This window comes from Siniperca chuatsi, linkage group LG4 (genome assembly GCF_020085105.1).
Source record: "Siniperca chuatsi isolate FFG_IHB_CAS linkage group LG4, ASM2008510v1, whole genome shotgun sequence".
NCBI lineage: Eukaryota > Metazoa > Chordata > Actinopteri > Centrarchiformes > Sinipercidae > Siniperca > Siniperca chuatsi.
Genome location: NC_058045.1, coordinates 25,042,820 through 25,064,478, shown reverse-complemented (window position 1 = coordinate 25,064,478; position 21,659 = coordinate 25,042,820). Strand labels below are relative to the sequence as shown.

Here is a 21,659-nt window from a genome sequence, read left to right as displayed (position 1 = left end):
AGGTATTAGTCAAATACATGTTTTAGGTGCTAAACACACACAGGAGCTTAGATGTAATTCATTCACATACTTGTTCATTCATTTACTCACTTGTTCGTGGCTCACCTAGTCATTGTTAGGAAGCACAGGCTACCAGATCATTCACTCATCTCCTCTCTGTAACAACACGTGCTTGTTTTCTTTGTAATCTGGATTTTGATTCATTTTGAGCCAGAAGCTTTGCAGGAGATTCTTTATTGCCAGAGTGCTGTGAGACAGGACGTGGCTGCAGGGGTGAAAATCAGGGAAGCTGAAGTGACAGAGAATCAGCTGCTGTCAGAGGGATTTGGTATAGTTTAGGAGAACAGCAGAATTGTAGTGTGTGTGAGTGTGTGTGTGTGTGTGATGTTTGGCAAGAGGTGAGTGTGTTGTCAGGGAGATTATAGTAAATGTGCAATGCATTCCTGAGTGACAGACTGCTGAATAAATGTGTGTTGTTTTGGAGTTGAGGTATGCCAGGATGAATGTGTGTTTGTGTGTGGAGTGAAGGAAGAGAAAGAGACATGGTGATGTGGGATTGAAGTTCAGTTCATAGTTGTGTCTGTGTGTGCATGAAATTTGGGTAGGTGGAGTTTGCCAACAAAAAAATAATTTCCACTACATAACTGTGTGTTTTGTGTATATGTACCGATGCGTGTGTCCATGTCTCTGTTTTTGTGAATTTGTGAGTTTCCATAACGATCAGTGTGAGTCTTGATTAATGCTGCGTCTTGCACAATGTCGGCAGTATGGGAGGGCATTATTCCCAGATGCTTTGCGCCATTGCTAGGCTTGTAGTCACATCATTTAAATAGCCTAAATAACCACTTTTACAGCGTTACATCACGTCACACATGACATTCACAAGTGAAACCTTTAAATTAGCTGAATTGTTAGTGCTAGTGTTAATATATATTTTCTTCAGATGTAACTGCCAGCGATAGAAGCTTTGCAGCCACGTTGCCACAGGTTTGTTGACACTTCTGTAGTTCTTTACACCTTTTCAGTGGCAGATATCGTTGCTGTCAGAGATTCTTCAACTATAATTAATTATAGTTATTTATAACAATAGTTATTTTTATAGTTATTTTTAACTATAGTTAATTATAACAAGGGGGGCTGTTGTGAACCTTGTTTTTTTCGACTCGGTTGCTTGTATTTACAATCTAAACAATATGATGTGAACACAGCACTAGGCATATTGTTAGGTTCTGTCCGTTTTTCTGCATCTGGTCAGTTCAGCTCTGTGTCTCAGTATGTGTCCTAATAGAGAATGAATGTGTCACCCATTAGGTGAGCGTTTTGACTGACCAGGTAGAGGCCCAGGGAGAGAAGATCAGAGACCTAGAAAGTTCTCTGGAGGAACACCGGCAGAAACTGGCCTCCACAGAGGAGATGCTGCAACAGGTAATGCATGCACGCACACACACACACACACACACACACACACACACACACACACACACACGTGTAAATTTGCAATATGTCAACAGTCCTGTGTAATCATCACAGAGGATAAAAAGGCCACAGCCTCATGTGGGAGAGATCATTCACAAGCCTCCAGGTGGCTAATTAGTGCTCCTGTTACTCTATTATGTGTTGGAAGGCATTTTCAGTGTGGCACACTGGCTTCATGTTCTTTGATTAATGGTGCCCTGAGGAGTGTTACTCACCAAAACACATTGTGTGTATCCTTAAGGTTTAACCAGCATATTGAATGCATTTCCATTCTCATAAAGCATTTGAATATTTTGAAACCTACACCGTTTATATCTATGTTAACTTGCTAGCAGTCGTTTCTAGTGTATTGCTGCCTGTCTATTAGTGGAATAGTGTGAAACCATTGGCAGAGCTGTATCACGTTTTCCGTGCGTGCGCGCGTGTGTGTGTGTGTGTGTGTGTGTGTGTGTGCGTGCATGTTCATCCACGCGTGCATGCACGACAAACAAAACGCTTGTTAAAGGACCCACTTGTAAAGATATTGCTCCATAGCACTACTATGGGTACCTTTAAATAGAGTCAACTCATATGTGTTAAGGTGGAAAGTGTAAACATAAAAGTTGACTTTTGAATTAGTCAGTACCACAATATTTGGATGGCACACAGTAGGGGTGCATTATGCTGGGCAGACACTTTGTTTTTATTAATCTTGTACATTTTGTTAACTCACACTACATATCACAGCAGACTGTAGATTTAGTCCGGGGCTAAAATCAGGCTTAATCTGCACAGAGTCTGCCCGGCTTTAGAAGAGATTAGAGTGTGTTTGCCAATCAGGCTCAAGTAATGTGACTGTTCTGCCTATGAGTGTTCAATCTAATTCAATTTGACTGAGTCAATATTTAAACAACTAAACTGCATTAGTTTGCGTGTATTAAAAACATTACATATATTTTCAAATGTCCTCAAGTTATACTGTACTTGAAAATTAAATTATGGCAACTGAATAATAAGGAATAGTTATTAAGGTGACATATTTCTTGTAATTTGAATGTTCTTATTTGTATAACTGTAAAGCCACTGATCTCAAGTAATGACATTAACATGATCATTTTTGCCTTCTGTCAAACAGGATGTACAGAGACAAGCGGTTAAACACTAGTAGAAGTAAGGTGGTACTGTAAATGAATAAATAAAGGAGTGGCACAGTGTTTCATTCACATGACTTTACACTGTTGACTTCCTCTGACTCATCACCTGTTCAGTTATGTGGTGGGTTTAACACAAACAACAAGAACAACAAGATTTTACAGGTCAAACCTCAACATTACACTGATTCTTTACTAGATTAGACGCTGTTTACTCTTAAAACAAACTGAGTTTGAAGGTGACCTTTTGGATAAAGGACTGTGGGAAGTTCTGCTACCACTGTTGTTTCACGTTCATCTTCTGTCAGTTTGAAGCACTACTATTGGCTTTGTATCACAGTATAGTGAGGCCTAAAATGTTCTGTTTTTGGTTCAGTAAGTTGTTGTTGGCCCTGAAGTAAAAAGGCCCACTTGAAATAATAGAGGACAGAGATTTGCTTCAATCAGAGCAAAGAAATAATGCATTCCTTATTAGGATACAGCAGCTTGATATATGAGACAAACTGGAATGAGCGAGAACAATATTTGGCCAGAGTTTCCCTGTGAAAATCAAAAGAACATTTTTAACAGAGCACTGCTGGTCAAGTCAAGCATGTCTGAAAGGATTTTACTGAGAATGAGCCTGCTTTCTCACCTGCCTGACTAATTAACAACATCTGATGCAACTATGTGCCATCATAACAGATAAGGTAGGAGTTTAGAAAATTCGAAAAGTGATAATTAAACGATTGTTTGAGGTGTGTGTCATAGATGGAATAATGGTGGAGTTATGAGTTTGTTGCTGTTGGGTGAAAACCTTGTATCCGCACAACTATGAATGAACTCCAAAAAAAATAGAAAAAAGAAATGTTTTTAACACCAGACCAAGTATTATAGAACTTTCTGAGCCTACAGAGGGGTGTTAAATCATTACATTCAAACCTTTAATCCTACTTGTTTTAGTGATACCTATGACGATAGGTTTAATGTGCAAACAAGTCAGTTTGTCTCAAAGGGCAAAAACACCCTTATTACTGTAACAATGGTTTACCCTGAGAAGGGTACAACCAGTGTTTACTTTTGAGTGATCAAAAGTGAGTTTGTCACTCATTCAGACTTGCCTTCTTCCTCTGGTTAAAATGTTCCTTGTTAGCCACGCTAGCGGCTTGACTCTATGGATGGCGATGTCAGGTCAGTCAGTCAGTAGACCGCCACTTTAGTTCAGACTGAAATATCTCAACTATTATGTATTATCTCAACTACTACTACTAATTACTAACTGTTGGATGCATTGCCATGAAATGTGGTTCACACATTCATGTCTCACTGCAAAACTAATGACATTCCCATCAGCCTCAGCTGTACTTTGTGTTTAGTGCTAATTAGCAAATGTTAGCATGCTAAAGAACTAAACTAAGATGGTGAACATGGAAAACAGTATAACTGCTAAACATCAGCATGTTAAGATTTTTACTGTTGGCATGTTAGCATGCTGACGTTAGCATTTGTCTCAAAGCAGCGCTGTGCCTAAGTACATCCTCACAGAGGCTAGCATGGCTGTAGACTCTGAGTCTTGTTCTTAGGATGTTCAGGAACTGAGTCTGGATTGTCTGAAGGGACCTGTCTTTTTATCAGTAGTAGGTCAACACCACTCTAGAGCTGTAGGTCAACCCTGCTGTAGACTACAGGTCACACTTTTACTTAATCGTCAGTATAAAGTAGTATGAAACACTGAATGTCTTCAGGTTGTTCCAGTTGTTTTACTTGACGTCATTAATGAGGCAAACTCATGAGCTATGCCGGGCTGGACACAACAAGACCACAGCTCTGTGTAACACAGAATCAACCCTCTGTTTAGACTCCTCTACAGGCTCTTTGTCCTCTTCGTTGTCAAGACAGAAGATAAAAAGGCCACAGCCCCAAAATAAATGCCCCTCTAGGGCTGTGACGTTTATCATCTTTATCCAGCTAGCTTTTATAATCCATGAATTTATACAGTCTGCACTGAATAAGAACAGTTATAAAAACACTGCAGGAATCAAAAGAGGCTCTTCCTTTTTTATTAGGAAGGGAGTTCTCTTCTTCTCTGTTTTCTGTCAGTTGTCATTTAAAAAAATGTTACAGTGAAATGGAAGCACTTTGCTTCATAGCTAACAAAAGTGTCAATTGTTGCAACCACAGTTGTTTTCATAGTATGCAATCTTTCAAACTGACTGTAGATCTCCACCTGCCACTGCACCTGATCTTCTTTATAATCCTTCATGACTAGTGATTGGAGGTCTGGAGGTTTTATTAGATTTAGCTGCACTGATCTGCAGCTGTTGTCCCACTTTGTGGTTGTGTGTTAGTGTATGTGTGTGTGTATGTTTGTGTTTCACTGTCCCATTTCACAGTTAATAACTGCTGGTCAAATAGCTAATGTGATACGAGATGTTTGCTGAGAGAGATGAAAGTGGAGTGTGGAGGAGATTCTGTTGCCTTTTTTGAGTATTTATCATCTACCAGATCTGTTTGATTTGTCTGATTTAAAGGGTGGCAATATCTGTGGCAGAATGTCCTCCATCTGTGTCACTGTGTGTGTTTGAGTGAGAGAGAAGGTGAGAAAGAGAGACAGCCATGTAAAATTATGTGTCAGTGCTGCAGGGTTGCTACTTGCTGTGGGAACCACGACTAATGACAAGCGACCCACAACTTTTCTGTTCAGTCTCACCACTCTCATCAATCTTGCTCTGATAAACCCACTGTACGCTACCTGGCAGGAACAAACCGCAGACAGACAAAGTTAGCGACTAGCTGGTGAACATAGGATGTATAAAGAGAACTGGATACAGTGTCAGAGGTTCCTACGAAAGCGGCTCAGTGGCACATGAAGCCAAAAAAGTTCGACTTCTAAAATATATAATAAAATTGTGTATAAAATTACACAGATCTTCCTATAGCTAGCACATTGTGCAGCGCCACAGGCGCAAGCGGACTAGCGTTTCCTTTAACCCCGCCTCCCTTGGCGGGCTTGGGGCTGTGCAAGTCTTGTGTGGCCAGTGTGCATGACGGACCCGGAAGTTGTAATTCTGCAGTTTGGCCGCTCTGTCAAATTGGCTTCAAAGGCCGCCGCACTTCCGGGGCCTTGGTTACTGCTGTGCTTATAGCTTTTGCCGGGCTTGCTTAAGAAAGCAGGAAGAGGCGGAGTTAGGTGACCTTTCAACTTGCTGGGCGGATTTTTTTCTTAAGAATGTGGTCACTCTGAACGGATTCATTTACACCGGCTGAGATCCAATCACAATGAGACCCTGACCACCTCCAAATGTGGTCTGGGTGCATGCATTTACACCATGCGCTTATCCATATAACGGATCCAGATACAGATCACATGTTAATGCCAGGTGTAAATGGGGTATGAGTGTCAGTGTATGATACTTACAGGGAGATTACATTGTGCCTTCTATCAGTCATTTTCTAAGACTGGGTGTCTTTCAAGTTGTGGATATTTAATTTTGAAATGATGTTCTTCAGATATTAAGAACTGTAAGTCCAGATCTGAGTTCTGCAATGTAACTGTGTCATGTTTAACACATTTCAGTTTTGGAGATGAGTGCAGCCTCTTTAAAGAGATCTATAAATGCTGTAGAGAGGATGATAATTTGTCACATACTGCTCCTCATAATTAAAGGAAAGCAAATGTCAGGCAGCTGAGCTGTGGGCCACGACCACAGAGTTCTGATAAATTACTTCTAAAGACTGCGGCTTATCCTGCTGTAAGTGACACTGGTGTTAGATTGCAAACTGCCAGTCAGCTGCCATAACTAAACAGATTTGTGTGTGTTTGTGTGTTTGGTGTGTCTGTATGTGTGTGGCTGCTGAGCTGGAGTGATTATGGGGTTTTAGCTGTCTGTCTGTGGCTGTGGTGTTGACACAATTAGTTTACCATGTGATCTTTCCATTTGGACAGTATGGTATCCATCCGTCTGAGAGTTGTCTCTGTTGTGGTTAATGTGGCATCCACACAGAAAAAGAGGAGGCAGACTCATGAGCTCTAAGAGGAAAAAGTAAAGTATATACGGTATGTTTAAGAACCTAAAATATTTATCAGCACAAGTTAGTATGACATAAGTATGTATAAATATGAAATTATCTTTTTATGGATGGCAATGTGGGTGAGATTTTTCACATTCATTTTGTTCATGACCTGCAACACTAGTGACATTCCCATCAGCCACAGCTGTACCATGCTAACATGCTAAACTAAAAAGCTGACCATGGTAAAAAACTATCTGCTAAACACCAGCATGTTTGTCACTGTGAGCATGTTAGCATGCTAACGTTAACATTTAGCTCAAAGCATTGCTATGCCTCACAGAGCTGCTAGCGTGGCTGTAGACTTATTGATGTTTAATGTTGTGCTGCAGTACATCAAGGTCACATAGTGTGATCTAGCATGTTCATTCTGACAATACAAAAACAGAAAAGTTAATATGTCTTATATACTGTATCTTATAGATTACATGTCTTGTATAAATTTATCTGTCATGTCCCTGAACACTTACTTTCCTGGTGTTGTTTTCTTTAGATCACACATGAGAAGTCTGTGGCTTTTCATTTGTTCCAGTTAGAATTTGCATAAGAAACTGTGTAGGCAGGAGGGAAGGAGGGAAATCTGAAATAGAAAGTCCCTGATTTTGGTTCTACTCTGTCTTCATAGTAGTGTATTATTCAGAGAAGCTGTGTAAACTTACATCCCTCTTAATAAGTCGGTCAATTTGTTATTGGCTCATAAATTCCCCATTTTCTTAAAACAAGTGACATCAAATCACTCGATCTAATCACCAGATGTGAAAGAAACAATATACTTTATTTCAAAATGTGGTCGCTTGTTTTATGACACTTCAGTGTAAAACTGTTGGAAGCAAGTTCATCTCTCTCAATTAACTGCCAGATTATTCTTTTGATAGGACAAAAAGATACAGGAAGTGTGTTTATGTATCTGAATGAAGCTGGATTCAGTATTTTTTGGTATAAAATGACCAGCAAGAAGGATGTATCAGGGCCAAAGCTTTCGGAACCACCTGTACCTGGTTTATCAAACTAGTGGGCAAACAGTTTGAAGGCTCATTTTCTTTTCCATTTTCCTCTAAAATGTTTTATCTCAACAAGAATGGTGTAAGAAGATGGATGTTAGAGGCTTAAATAACAATCCAAGCCAATTTAAGTTTGAGTTTAGAGAAGAGGAAATGGGATTAGAAGTAGTTTAGATGAGGAAACGAAAGCAACAGACACACAGAGTTGGAAAAGAGACGTGTTTTGTGTTAGTCAGAGAAAATACACACTTCTTCATATTCAGTGGCCAGCATAACCTCTCTCTCTGTCTCTCTCTTTTAGACACACTTTCTTTTTCTCTGTCCCATACCAAAGAAGCACAGAGATATATTAATAGAATCCCTAGCGCGCCTGTGTGTGTGTGAGTGTGTATATTTAGCTTTGTGGGGTCTGGGCCCCCAGCCTAGGCTGCTCTGTTAGTATGGGAAGAACATTGTACCCAGTGGAGTAGCATGCTGACTTCTCACTGCGTTGATCTCAGATATTTGTGTGTGTTTGACTTTCAAAAGGTATGGTTTGTAAAAGCTGTTCAAGTGCTGTTTTCCATGCATCTAACGCACAGTGTCTGTGTGTGTTTTTCCCAGGAACTAATGAGCAGGACCTCTCTGGAGACTCAGAAGCTGGATCTGATGGACGAGGTGTCGTACCTCAAACTGAAGCTGGTCAGCGTGGAGGAGACACACACCAACACACACCCACAAGATCCCACGGACACAGAGCAGAACAAAGCTGAGGTATGCAAATGCAACAAACCTGTGTGTGAGTGTGTGTGTTTCACAGAGCAAATGCTGCTCAACTTAGCAGAAGTGCTGTTTCTTGGATCCAGGGATTAACAACTGAAATGTTGCTTGTATTAAAGTTGCTATAGACAGAGAGTCCTGCTGCATTGGCCTGAATAAAAAAATTCCACCCATATATGCATATGTACCATCGATGTAGTGTTGAATTAAACACAACCCCCAATACAAACAAAGTTTCTAAACGTTTCTAAATTTTCCACTTATTTCCTAAAAATACCCGAGTGTCCTATAACACACATTAGTTTGATGATGTATACGGTTGGGCAATATGACCATACTGTATCTAACATGAGATGATAGACATTTGTCAAACATCAGAGATTTCTGTATACTGTTTATGATAATGATAATTATGATATACAATACAGTATTCCTCTCCCTTTAATTTATCTGGCTGTATTAGGCCATTGTTGGCAATGTTGCTCAACATATCTCAACAGGTACTGGATGGATTGTCATGAAATTTGGTCATGAGCCACTCAGGATGAAATGTAATGTCTTTGGTGATCCCTTATTGCAACTTTTTATTTAGTGTCATGATCAGGTCAAAATTGGACTTTGTCCAAAACTTCGGTTCATGATCAAATACCTGTAAAACCAATGATATTCCTTTTAGCCTACGGTGACCATATTTTCAAACCCCCAAACCGGGACCCTTAAGTGTACCACACGTTCATGCACGCACACATGTATGCGCTTATGCACGTAACATAGGCATTTTCATAGGGATGGGGGAATTATTTCAGCATTTAATACACCTACCGATACTGACGTTAGCATTTAGCTCACAGCCTCACAGAGCTGCTACAGTAGTATGGCTGTAGACTCTTAGTCTTGTTTTCATATTGCCCACCTCTAATGCTGTTTTATATAAGTGTATGATGTGTGTTATGATTATATGTCTTTAATAATGGTAAACTGGGTTTAATTGGGTTTATCCTCTGCTACATTTCTGCTAGCTTTTATGTAAAAGAGTCAAACATTCATGCTTTAGTTTTTTGTTCCTGGGTGGGTAAAACAATGGCACAAACACTGATAGGTCTAGTGGTTTAGTCTCCACCGAGACCTCATATGGCGCCTTGGATGAAGCAACCCCCCAAAATGCACAGCTTTAAAAGATGATGCAGATGTTTTTCCATTGTTGTTGAAACAAGGCATAATAAGACAAGCTTTATTCCATTCCAAACATAAAATGACACACATGCTGGCATATTTCTCTTGTCTTCTCTGTCTGTGAGCTGAAGGAAAACAATCACATTCCATCAGGGATTATTTAGGGACATATGGGGCTGCTCTTGTTACTCTAAGACATGCTGTAAAAACATGCATGTCAGATATTTGTCTGTTTTCAGTGTTTTCACTGTCTCTGGGCCAAAGGGAGTAGTAACAACAATCACCACTGGCTGCTGTGGTCACAGTAATCCAACACAATATCAACCAAAATAAATGGTTTCCCAGACACAGAACAGGACCCATTAGGGTTTTTTGGAAGAGGACACAGATTAAGATGACCTTTTGGTACACAAAATGTCTAACATTTCCTGGCTTACATGGAAGTTGCTATCTGCACTTGAGAACTTTTTCTCCAAGTTTTTTTGTAACAGCTTTTTATTTTTGGGTACATGGTGCTCTTTTATTTTTATATTCCACCAAGTCATTGCTCGCACGAACATCTTCTGATTACTTAAAACAAATAAGCATTGCTACTGTAAAATGCATCACTTCCTGTGTGGCAGAGGATGTTTCTCCCAGGAAGGAGCTACCAGACATCCACTGTCAACAAATGTTAAATCTTTTGCCAATGTGACCTAAAAATTATGCATATGTTTACTTGAAAAGTCACAGTTTAGTGCCTTCTATATGACTTGGTGCATTGGAATACATGGAACAAATTCCCCTTAACTTTGTTTGTGTGAACTCACCTTTTGGCTGGTGGCAGATGATCCAAATAAAGAGGAGTGTGATTTTTGGAATGTGTGTGTGCTGTGAACCGGGTTTGTTCACAGATTCAGTTTTGTCAGCTGGTCATTGTAGAGGTGAGAGCTAATACACACAGGACATGGACTGTGTCAAGAAGCTAATACTGTATAATACAAAAATGAATTACATGAAAACCATCCATACATTCTGAATAATAGTTGAACCATCACAAACTGTCAAAAAGCTAAATTGGTACATACTTTCTTATATAAAGTTTGTAGTGTCTGGTGCGTTTTAACTAAACATGAGTCCTATTATTATAGAGAAATATGACTAAAATGCTAAATATGCATGAAAATCCATACCAATTTTCCTTAAAATCTAGTCATTAAGCATAAAAGAGTACTCCCCTGATTTAGCATTCCATTCCATTCTTCTTCCTTGTCAAAACCTGGCGCCTGCATTACCCACAATGCAACATAACTTCCAACACTTGGGTTGGAGATTCTGATGTGTTATGCTAGTAGCGGCTAATGTAGCCTTGTGCCTCCAGCAGCGGTGAGGAGCGGGCTACAGAGGTCTGTTAAGCTCACTTCTTTCTAACTCCACACCCCCAGATTTTTCTAATTTTCAAACTTGTAGTCTTTAGCTCCAACTGATGCTGACTCAAGTGACATCACTTGAGGCAATTTATCAGATTTCACGCAGCTCCCTCTTGAGCCACAAAAGGCTTTATACAACATTTCTCCACATATGCAGTAGTACTCCCCAAGAGCTGTAAACAGACTTTGATGTTTACAGCTCTCCTTAAAGTCATTTGTTGAATGGACCAAACAACCCAAATAACTGACCAACCAACTAATTAATATTGCCATATTTTGTCCCTGCCACTGTAGAGAGTAACAAAAAGCAAGATCCTGGACAATCCAAAAAAATAGCTGAAACTTCAATTCACTTGTTTAAACAAATGTGAACCAATTGGGTCTTTGGGCCACCCATTTCTAAAACAGTCTGCAGTCTGAAGTTGCTGCAGTTGTCTTTCAGGTTTGGTTTTCCCACTAAACCAATCAACAAGTCCTAAACGTTGGGCTTTCCCACAGCTCTTTGCCAACACTACTTTAAGTGAAAATCATCCAATAGCATCCAGTCTAATCAGTTGATGAAGGGTTGTCCCAACACCATATTGCAGCCAGATCTGTCACCCAAATAATAAACAGACAAATTGTGAAGACATGCCCCCCAGCCAACTTCACTGGCTGAGGTAATAATGAAATGTGTCTAAGATTCAAGCTTCAGTGTCGAGGCTCTGAAACAAGCCTGAACACATTAAACAGTCTCTCCAGACAGTTTCAACACCCAGCAGACGGACTGCCAGACAGACAACTGACAACAAACTATAAAGTCAACAATCCAAAAAATATCCATCTTAAAAAGTAATTGAGTCATTGAGTGTTGAGTAAAGTCTTATGGTCCTTAAAATAGAATACTGACTTTTACTTTAAAGGCCCTGAAAAGATATTTTCTCATTCTCACACAGTATTTTGTGTTTCTGAATTGTTGCCACTGTCAATCAAACCTGATCAAACCACACCCACACAGTACGGATTAAGCAGATTAGCTGAGTTTTTGAGTGTTAAAATCTTTGAAAGATTTGCATTTTAAGTATGCTTTTTTTCTAAACTTAAACATTGACTGTTGCTTATTTAATACATTAATAAAACATTAACTTTATTTAATAATAAAAAAAATTAATAAAACAATAATATGTTAACGTTAGAAATATTTAAGTGAAACTGTCACAAAAAAGTGAAACTCATAAGCAGTGAGGGTAGAAACAGATAACATTAAGACTTGGTGTTTCTTACTGATCACATACACAAATAATGGCGTGCATACACACACACATACAGTATATACACCCAGAAGGACATGCCACCCAAGTCTAGTTGAGCAGTCTTTGCCTGTCTTCACTAGTTTCTTTGTGTGGACTTTGTTCATTGTGGCACCCAGCTGCTCCTCACTGGCACCACAAGATACTGAAGCTGCTCTTGTGCTCGTGTCTCTGTGTGTGTGTGTGTGTGTGTGTGTGTGTGTGTGTGTGTGTGTGTGTGTAAAGCTTTCACAAGGCCTCCAGCACCCAGGGCCGTGCTTTGATTGAATAAACAGGATACAGCGTTTTTGACACGCAGAGGCCCATGTTCTGCACACACACATAGATGGAGCGTGATAAGCATCAACGGAAGTAGACAGAGAGGGAGAGGCGGTGAGGAGAGGGCTCGACAAGAGAGAGAGAACAGAGGTCGGAGAGAAAAGGAAGAGAGGAAACGGAGGGACAAGATGAGAGACAGTGACAGACAGATGGAAAGATAAGAAATGACAGGATGCACTGTGGAAATATTGTTTTCTGCCCTGCAAGGCTCTCACACAAAGTGAACATACAGGACATTCACACTACAAATCCTGCAGAATGTAACTGTCAGCAACGTCTGTGAGAAATCCAAAGCATGATCCGACACTTCTGGTAGCATTTTCTGCCTCTGCAAAGCTCACATAGAAACAAGTCTGAACTTGAAAACAAAAAGGAAAGGTATCTTAGCAGTTGATTTCACACTTTATTCGTGAAGGACATTTTAAAATTAACTGTTAATGAGAAAGATCCTTGAATTTATCAGTTTCAGTGACATATTCAATGCAAACAAGCACTTGTTGCTGTGGTGTTTTGGCATTGTGAAAAGAGATCACTAATTAAATAAGCTTATTGCTGTGGTTTTGGCTATTATTTCTATAGGTTACAAAAACACTGTACTCACCAAAGTAATTACTGAGATCTATAAACATGAGCTTGCTTAAACAGTGTCAGACGGGGCAAGAAACAAGCAGTCAATCAATCAGATAGGTTGTAAACAATCAACAGTTTAGGCAGATTATTGAAACCACTTTATTTGAAGAAATTCCATTAATAAGCCCTCATTGTACAGGAAAAGAAACTAGCCCCATCTGACTTCTTTTTACCAATTTTGCCAAATTCCCACATCACAGCTGTTAGCTTGGTGAGTATTATGTTATTACCAATAGGAATGATGACCAAAATTAAGAAAAAATGCCCAAGTTGTAATTAACTAGAATTATCCTTGAACAAGACATCTACAGTCATGTTGGCAGCTTTGCAAGACTGTTGCTGGTACTTAAAGCTAAATGCTAACGTCAGCATGCTAACATTCTCACAATGACAATGCTAAAATGCTGATGCTAAGTAGGTATAATGTTTACCATGTTCACCATCTTAGTTTAGCGAGTTGACATGCTAACATTTTCTAATTAGTGCTAAACACAAAGGGAAGGTCATTAGTTTTGCAGGCATTTCATTAAACAAATTGTGACCTAATGATGGCACTAGAGGAAACGTTAGGGGATCTCCAATTAAGGTAAGGGATTATGATTCATCCTGAGGTATGTCTGTATCAGATTTAATGGCAGACCATCCAATAGTTGTTGAGACATTTCACACAAAACCACAAATGTCCACTAATGGCGGCACTAGTTGAAAAGTCAAGGGATCACCAAAGTCAGTAGGCTTTATCCTCTGGGGACCATATGTCTGTACAAAATGTCATGTAATCCATCATCCATCAATAGTTTACTCATTAGATATTTCAATCTGGACCAAAGTGGTGGACTGACTGACCAACCGGCTAACATTGCCCTCCCTAAAGCCACGCCGCTAGCATGGCTAAAAACAAAACAGCGTGCAATTCTAAAAAACACTATCACTGTCTTTCACTGTTGTCTGTTGTGACTAAAGAATTGTGGATCCAGAGGGAGATCACATAGAGCTCATCACCAAGTAGCACCTCAGCTCTAGTTTGAAATCAAAATAATATGAGATCATGTTGTTTGGTTACAGTATTCATTCTGTCAGGTATTTGTCTTGGAGAGAGAAGTGTTATCTTCTTCACGGTCAGACAGTGGCAGGCATTAAGTAGTCACATGCCAGGCTCAGGGGCACTTCAACAATGGTTTGCTCCTGGAAGAAAGAGCTGCACTCATTCATTTGCTGTAGTCTGATTCTCCAACTGGTTCAGGAATCACAAGACTGCTTCTCTGAGCTTGAGGCTCCACCACCTAAATCTCAACATCAGTCCTGCCTCTGTGGTGTCCAACAGAGCTGTTTCAACACTGATAAGTTGGTGTAGTAATGAGATACTGTGAATCATCTTATACACATGCATACACACCCAAATCCAACATATCTGATGTACAGCAGTGGTGTTTTGCTTTGGTTTGGTCACATTACAATAGCAACTGACACCGGTCTACATTTTTGTCAGCAAAGTGAGGGTGTGTGTGTGTGTGTGTGTGGTTAGTAACAGCTGCGAGGCTCCGGTGGGTTGGCAGGAGGAATGTCAGGCATCCATTCTGAGCATTCCTGAGGGCCAAACACTTTCACCTCAGAAAACCACTCCAACACCACACACAAACTCACTGCTGTCTGGTGAACAGTTGGAATTACTAAAACAACTTTTCAGGAACAAAGTTTTGAAATTGATGAGCATGGCTTTTCTTTTTCTTTTTTACGTAACTGGCTTTGGAAAGGTTTCACAAGCCCAAGAGTTGTGACATTCTCTGGCCATAGACATGATAGAACCCTTCATTTGTATAAATGCAATTTAAAAAAAGTTGTGTGCGTTCTTCTGTCTACCTGAACATCTGTTATTGTTCCTCTCTGTCTGTCTGCAGTAACTCTGTCTTCTCTTCCTGTCTTGCTCCGTTGGTCTAAATACTAGGTCATAGTTCTGTTTCAGGGTGGGGCTATTACGTGGAGGTTTAAGAGCCTGTAATGGACAGATCATATCAGTGAGTGTACTTTGGGAGAGAACATTTGCTGTCCTTTTTAACAAAGTCAAATTTATTGATTAAAACAATACAACAGTCCACCCATTTGCCATTCTGAGGAGTCTGAGGCTGCCTGGTAGCTTTTTGCCTGTGAAAAATGTTGTGATTCACAGGAAGAGCTGTAGGATGTGAGAACATCAGCAGCCACTGAGGGTGATAAAACAAAGAAAAGCACCACCTAACAAAACTCAAAATTCATCTACAGAGAATCCACTAAAAAGTGATATACATGTACTTGTTTTTAGCTGCACATGTTTCTGATGTGTAGTTAAAACACCCCAGTCTTTATCCTGCATTCCTTTGGGGCATTGGTTGTGCACATCATCAGAAATTAATTCTATGCATCTGCAAGATCCAACTAAGCCTGTGAATGGAAATGGTAATCAGGAGGTAAAGTAAGTTAAGCAGCCGACGCTGAAAAAAACACTGGCCGAAATCTTTGAATACAAAAGTACATAAGTTTGTCGCTGTGATCTTTTTACATTTACAATATGGTAACCTCCTCAAGTGTCGTCATTATGTTAACATTGTTAAAATCAGAAGTTCCCAAAGAAGATATTCCAATGTTGGCCAGGAATCATTCGGCCCTGATCTGCTCCCTCCATACTGGATATACATTTTGTGGCCAAATGTCCTGGAGCTTTTGATTTTATCCCACAGCTGATCTCTTGGAAGCCGATAGATTTTTTTTTCGTAAACACACAACATAAACAATCTTGATACTAATCCCTTAAATTTGTTTACTTCTCGGCTCATGTAAACACTGACACGACATACAGTATATTTGCAATAAGCCAACATCGGTCGATCTATCAGCCTGGCAGATTGGCCAGTCTAACTCTAGTAGAAACACCACAGCTATGAGTGGTGCAACTAAAACGTTGCAATGCCTGGAGTTAACATGTTACGCTGGGGTCAGTCACAAACGAGACATGGGATATGTCATATCACAACTGGACTTGTAGGAGTTTGCCTTTCAGTGTTTGACTTTTAATTACTGCATAGACTCCCATCAGACCTGTAAAGCCTCTGAAACACATTTGTGATTTTGGGCTCTATGAATAAAAACGCAATGATCCATCCACTCCTTAAGAGTGCAGTTAGTCCAAAGAACACCACCCAGCCCTAACCCACCACCTCCCATTTTAGATGACAGGAGGTGTTTGCCTCCTCATCGCTCTTTTCCTGTCAGTGCTCACAGGGCATCAAAAGAGAAGTGGGGCAGAAAGTAGCCTGGGAACCGGACGACTCTGCCGAGCTCATGTTTCATTTGCTCTGGCAGATACGTCTGGCCCCCCTCCCATTCAGACAGATTTCTACCCGTCCTGGATCTGGTCGGGCCAATCACAACTGTTTATTTAATATGGGGCGGGTTTGATACGAGAACTGACAGAGGAGCGTCACCGGTCCAGATTTGAAAAGTTTCGCTGCTCTGATTGGTTGTAGGTCTGGACCTGTGTCCAGTCTGCAGGTCCGTCCAGCACAACTCACCAGGCTCACAAAACACAGATCAAACTGTCAAAGTAGGAAGTGCTGATCAAATACGAATCAAGATTCTGTTACTGCATTTCCTATTTCCCTCCTCAAATGTTTTCAGAAACACATTTGTGTATTTGAGAAAGTTTGTGACCAGGGCACCATTTTTTTCCTTTGTGAAAACGGACCAAGCACTGCCCCAACTTGCATGTGTCGCTCAGCACTACGCACTATGTAACGCCCCTTGGAAATCGAAAATGAACTGAGAGGTTCGATGCCAGACTAGGCAGCCTTGTACTGTGTGAAACGTGTCTGCTTCTCGCACAACAATGTGAGACGTTGAGGCACGATGCCTCACTTGTCTCACTGCCCAAACACTGACTCATTTTGTACAAGGAGAATAAAACACTGGATAGTTGTCTTACCGCTCAAAAGTATATGTTTATATTTATGGAAGTTACTTTTGGGTTCCTCAGTGGCGTGGTATGGGTTGTGTGTCGTTTGTGCTGCTGATGCTAATGTTTTCTCCCCTTTATCAGGAACTTTTTTAGGATTCTTCCAACCTCTTCTCATCCTTGAGTTCAGAAAGTTTGTCATTACACAGTTGCAATTCCTTCATCTGCACTGATTTTTGCAATTAATATAAATTTTTATATGTTGTTCAGATGTTTTTAAACTTTTTCTGTTTTGAGTTTCCTCAGTAACAGCCAACTGTCATCGAGATATGGAAAAAGGCATTCCCAAATACTGACTAGATTAACAAATAAGTTCATGTCTCTCCTCTCCTCTCCTCTCCTCTCCTCTCGCTTTCATACCTTCCCTGTTTTTTTTCTTCGTCTCACCAATTCATCTCTTCCACTGCCCTTCATTTGTCCTTCATCGCTCCATCCCTCCCAGTGTGTGGTAAATCTCATCAGTGAGCTCCAGGAGCAGATGTGCAGGTTTCAGGAGGAGATCAGCACTCGTATCCAGGAGAAACGGGCCCTGGAGGAGAGGGAGGCCCAGCAGGGGGAGCCTGGAGGCAGCCAAGCCCAGGGCCACAGCCCTCAGGTCGGGTTAGCTGGCTCAGACCTGAGTCTGTCCTGCTCTGACGCCCGGATGCACAATGGAGGACAGACTGTACACGTAGGGAGACTTGATGGATGAACTCATCTTCCCCTAGCTTCCCCATCATTTCTTCTCTTCTTCTCTTCTCCCTTTTTAACCAGTCCACACTCCACCCGGTATTTGGAAATTTCCACAGAATCAAACTAACAAATTCTCTTGTAGTGCGTCTGCAGAGTGTCTGTGTGTGCATTGCAGGATGTTGGGGTCACGCCTTACTCTGGTTCTTGCAGATATGGAGACTTTGATTGGTTTTCCAAATACTTCCTTACATTTGACGGGGTATTAAGGTTATTGAAGCTGAGTCAGTAACAATACAGTAATATAAGGAACCCTACAATAGCTCCAAGTAGTATGACCTACTGTAATTGTTTGCAGGTAGATGCTAAGTGCATAGTAACTCGGAAATATTGCACCTTTCTGTGCCTAATTCCTCAAGTATTTGAAGCATTTGGAAAAACATCTTTCAGCCCTGATCTGGATTTTGTCTTTATAAATCCTTTCAAATTGGGTTTTGGACCAGGCATTGTGTTTTATTTGATTTGATGTGGTTTGCTTGCATGACAGTGGTTCCTTCCTCTACTAACAAAGTTTACATCTTTCCGTTTCCTCCTACACTGACCAGGTGGATGGGTCATGTAACTATAATAATATGTAATGCTGTACAAGGTTTCCCTCGGACAGTGGCAATGTGCAGCTGGCAGATGTGCAGCCTGGGCGGCTTTCAGTCTTGTTCTGGGTCCTCAGGTTCATCCTTTTTCTTTTTGTTGATAACTGCACGCTGTGGTATCTCTTTCAGGAGGATCATGTTTCCTATATTAACCACTGTACTGTCCAGCCCTGGAGACCTTTATAACTGCACTGAATGTGAACCTAAAATTGAATACCCTCCCATTTATGTGTTGGCATGTGCACAGTTCAGTAATGTTGTTGATCCTGATATTTAGATGTGATTTGTGTAATTTTCAGAATGTGTTAGTTTTCAGAATAATTGTGCACAAGTAGGTGAACTCACCTGCATGACTTTTTAGACTGCTGACATGTGAAGTAAGATGCTGTGTTTTGGGTTTTTCTGCAGGATTTGCTACAAGAAGTGAAGCAGCTGAAGAGCAAAGTGGAGGAGCTGGAGGGAGAGAAGGGCCAGTATGAGAGGAAACTAAGAGGCACCAAGGTACTTGTTAAACCAGCACACAGCACATAAACCTTACAGCTCTATGATCAGCCAACCTGAACTATACACATACTGTATATACATATAGGTCATATGTTGTGTGTTTTTATGAGAAACAGCTAAATAGATAAAGAAATACATTTTTACTTTGTGTCAGTGTTACAGATTCCAGCAGTCTGGATGGAAAAGTGACAAAGTTGGTAATGTGCAATGTACAATGTAAAATGTAAATAAATATAGCTTCAGGGTTAATGTGGTCTCATTATATCAGATCTTTATTCAGAGCTTACAATGTAATGTACTGTAACTATAGCCAGCCTCGCTATAATCATTACAACAGCATACATCAATCTGAAAAGAAAACCTCTTGAGATAACTACAGTATGGAAACAGGAAAAGGACTGCAGTCAAAATGCTGAATTAAAGAAATATCAAATTACATTCTTGAACTTTCTTGAACTAGTTCTGGGCTTCCCCCAGTAACCCGGGGGCCTGGACATGTTGTCAAGAATATCTCACACAAAACCATGGAATTATAATACCAGTGCCTTTACCTGCACTTTAAGGAATAGTTAGACATTTCGGGAAATACGCTTCCTGAAGTCTTTTCCTCGCCGTGAGATTGCTTGGCAACCAGCATAGACTCCAGGAAGTTACTGCTCCTGGTCAAGAAATATTCTGGCACATAACCTCTGTAAAACCACAACTTGTTCTTTTTAGACTTTAGTTTTTGTACAGGCCGATACGATATATTAGCAGATAATGTTTTTTTAAACATAAACATAAAAGAGTCATCTTGATATGGATCCCTTAGGTTTTGTTTTTTTTAAATTGTGCCTCAAATACATACTAAGCGGGACATTTAACAGTGTAAAAATCAACTTGTCTGTGCTCTCTGTTGGACAACCTCTGTAATGGTGACATTGTTTCTAAATTACCTACTTATCGGCCGACATATACACTGATACAGATACAGTATATCTGCAGTAAGTAGTAAGTAATATCTGCTGATTTATCGGTCTAGCTCTAGATTAAACAAACAGTATATATTGTGTAAATTACTGAGCTTTAGGGGTGCTGATAGGCAGATTTTGTTAACTTTGGACAGAGCCAGGCTAGCTGTTTCCCCCTGTTCCCAGTCTTTATGCTAAGCTAAGCTAACTGGCTGCTGGCAGCAGGTTCATATTGAAATGACAGACATGAGCATGGTGTCAGTCTTCTCATCAAACTCTCAGCGAGAAAGCGAAAAAGCCTATTTCCCAAAATGTGGAACTATTCCTTTTAGTATCCAAGAATTCTAAAATGTCATGTATACTAGAAAGGGAATGTATCATTGTGAATGCAGTGCAGCTTTTTAAAAGGCGAGATCATTACATGTAGAAATACAACCTTTTTATTCAAAGTAATTCTGCGAAAGACTGAGCTGAAGATTAGAAGTGGCAGTAAGTGGCTAACAACAAGCTAGCATTGGCCTGCAGCTGACACTATGTCACATTTTCGCAGCAGAAAGTGATAAAGTGGCTAATTTGAAGCGCTTTGAGTAGTTAGAAAGACTAGAAAGGTGCTATAAAAGTACAGTCCATTTACCAATTTGAGAAACATCTAGTGAGGAAATTAAGTACTACTATGTCATGATACAAATAAGATTGCAAAGTAGTATACTATGTAGACTATGTGAATGTCCTTCACCTTAATCTGTTTAAAATACAGCCTTACTTATTGATCCAACCTTTGACCAACTTCTGATTTACTTCAAAATTTCTTTAAAGGTAAAAAAAACACTTTCCCACGTATATGTTCTTTATCTACATCACTTTTGATTGAAGTTTTGTGATGCTTACACTGAACTAAATATTCAAACCATACACACAGTTTTTTTTACAGCTGCGCCATCATCAGCCGCATCATTTTATACACATTTCCCCATAAGTATTTTTGGAAAATCTGAAGTCTGTACTAGAGATTAAAATCATGAAAAAAGCATCTCTCTCCTAACACATTGTTTGTTATTGATTAATTTGAAGGTGGTCAAACTGCCATTGCTTTTTCTGTGCTTACAGTGCTTCCTTCCTCCTCTCCCTCCTCCACTCTGTATCTGTATCCTCTCTTCTCTATTAACCCCTCTCTGCGGCTTGCTCTCTTCACTTTTTTCCGCTCTTCTTTTCTTTCTCCTCATCTCTAACTCGCCCCCCGTCATTACCCTCTTCCTGTGTCTCTGCTCTCTCTAGCTCTCTATCTCTTACTCTCTCCATGTGTGTTACCAGTCGCTCATGACCCAGCTGTCCAGCCTCAAGCTGACTGTGGAGCACACACAGCTGGAGAAGCAGCACTGGGAGGAGCGCTGGCGCTGCGCACAGGTGCCTCCTCTTCCTCCTCTTCTGCCTCTTGCTCTTCTTGCTCGTTGCTTCTCTGTGTTTACTCCTTTCCTCTGATTAGTACTTTCCTAATACTCTGCTTTCCACTGTCGTCCTCCTTTTCTACCTCTTCTCCACCAGTGTTCTCCTTTTGCACTTGCTTTTCCACTTCCTCCTCTTCTTCCTAATTTCCTTATTTTGCACTTGCAGCTTCTTTTCCTCCTCCTCCTGATCCTCCTTGTTTTGCTTTTGTTGGTCTTTGTGA

The 21,659-nt window shown here is 40.4% G+C and overlaps 1 protein-coding gene across 16 annotated transcripts in view; it reads left to right on the top strand.

Annotated features, from left to right (window-relative positions):
• ppfibp2b (PPFIA binding protein 2b) overlaps nt 1–21,659 on the top strand; it is an 86,878-nt gene that overhangs the window by 44,060 nt on the left and 21,159 nt on the right. For 10 of the 16 annotated variants that reach the window (XM_044194875.1, XM_044194862.1, XM_044194863.1 and 7 more), the window contains 4 exons: nt 1,312–1,425; nt 8,261–8,410; nt 17,663–17,890; nt 18,948–19,040. In XM_044194875.1, the coding sequence (XP_044050810.1) occupies nt 1,312–1,425; nt 8,261–8,410; nt 17,663–17,890; nt 18,948–19,040 (585 nt within the window). Of the gene's footprint in view, nt 1–204; nt 988–1,311; nt 1,426–8,138; nt 8,164–8,260; nt 8,411–17,662; nt 17,891–18,947; nt 19,041–21,659 lie in introns of those variants that run through there. The other 6 variants (XM_044194867.1, XM_044194869.1, XM_044194871.1 and 3 more) reach the window with 3 other exon arrangements.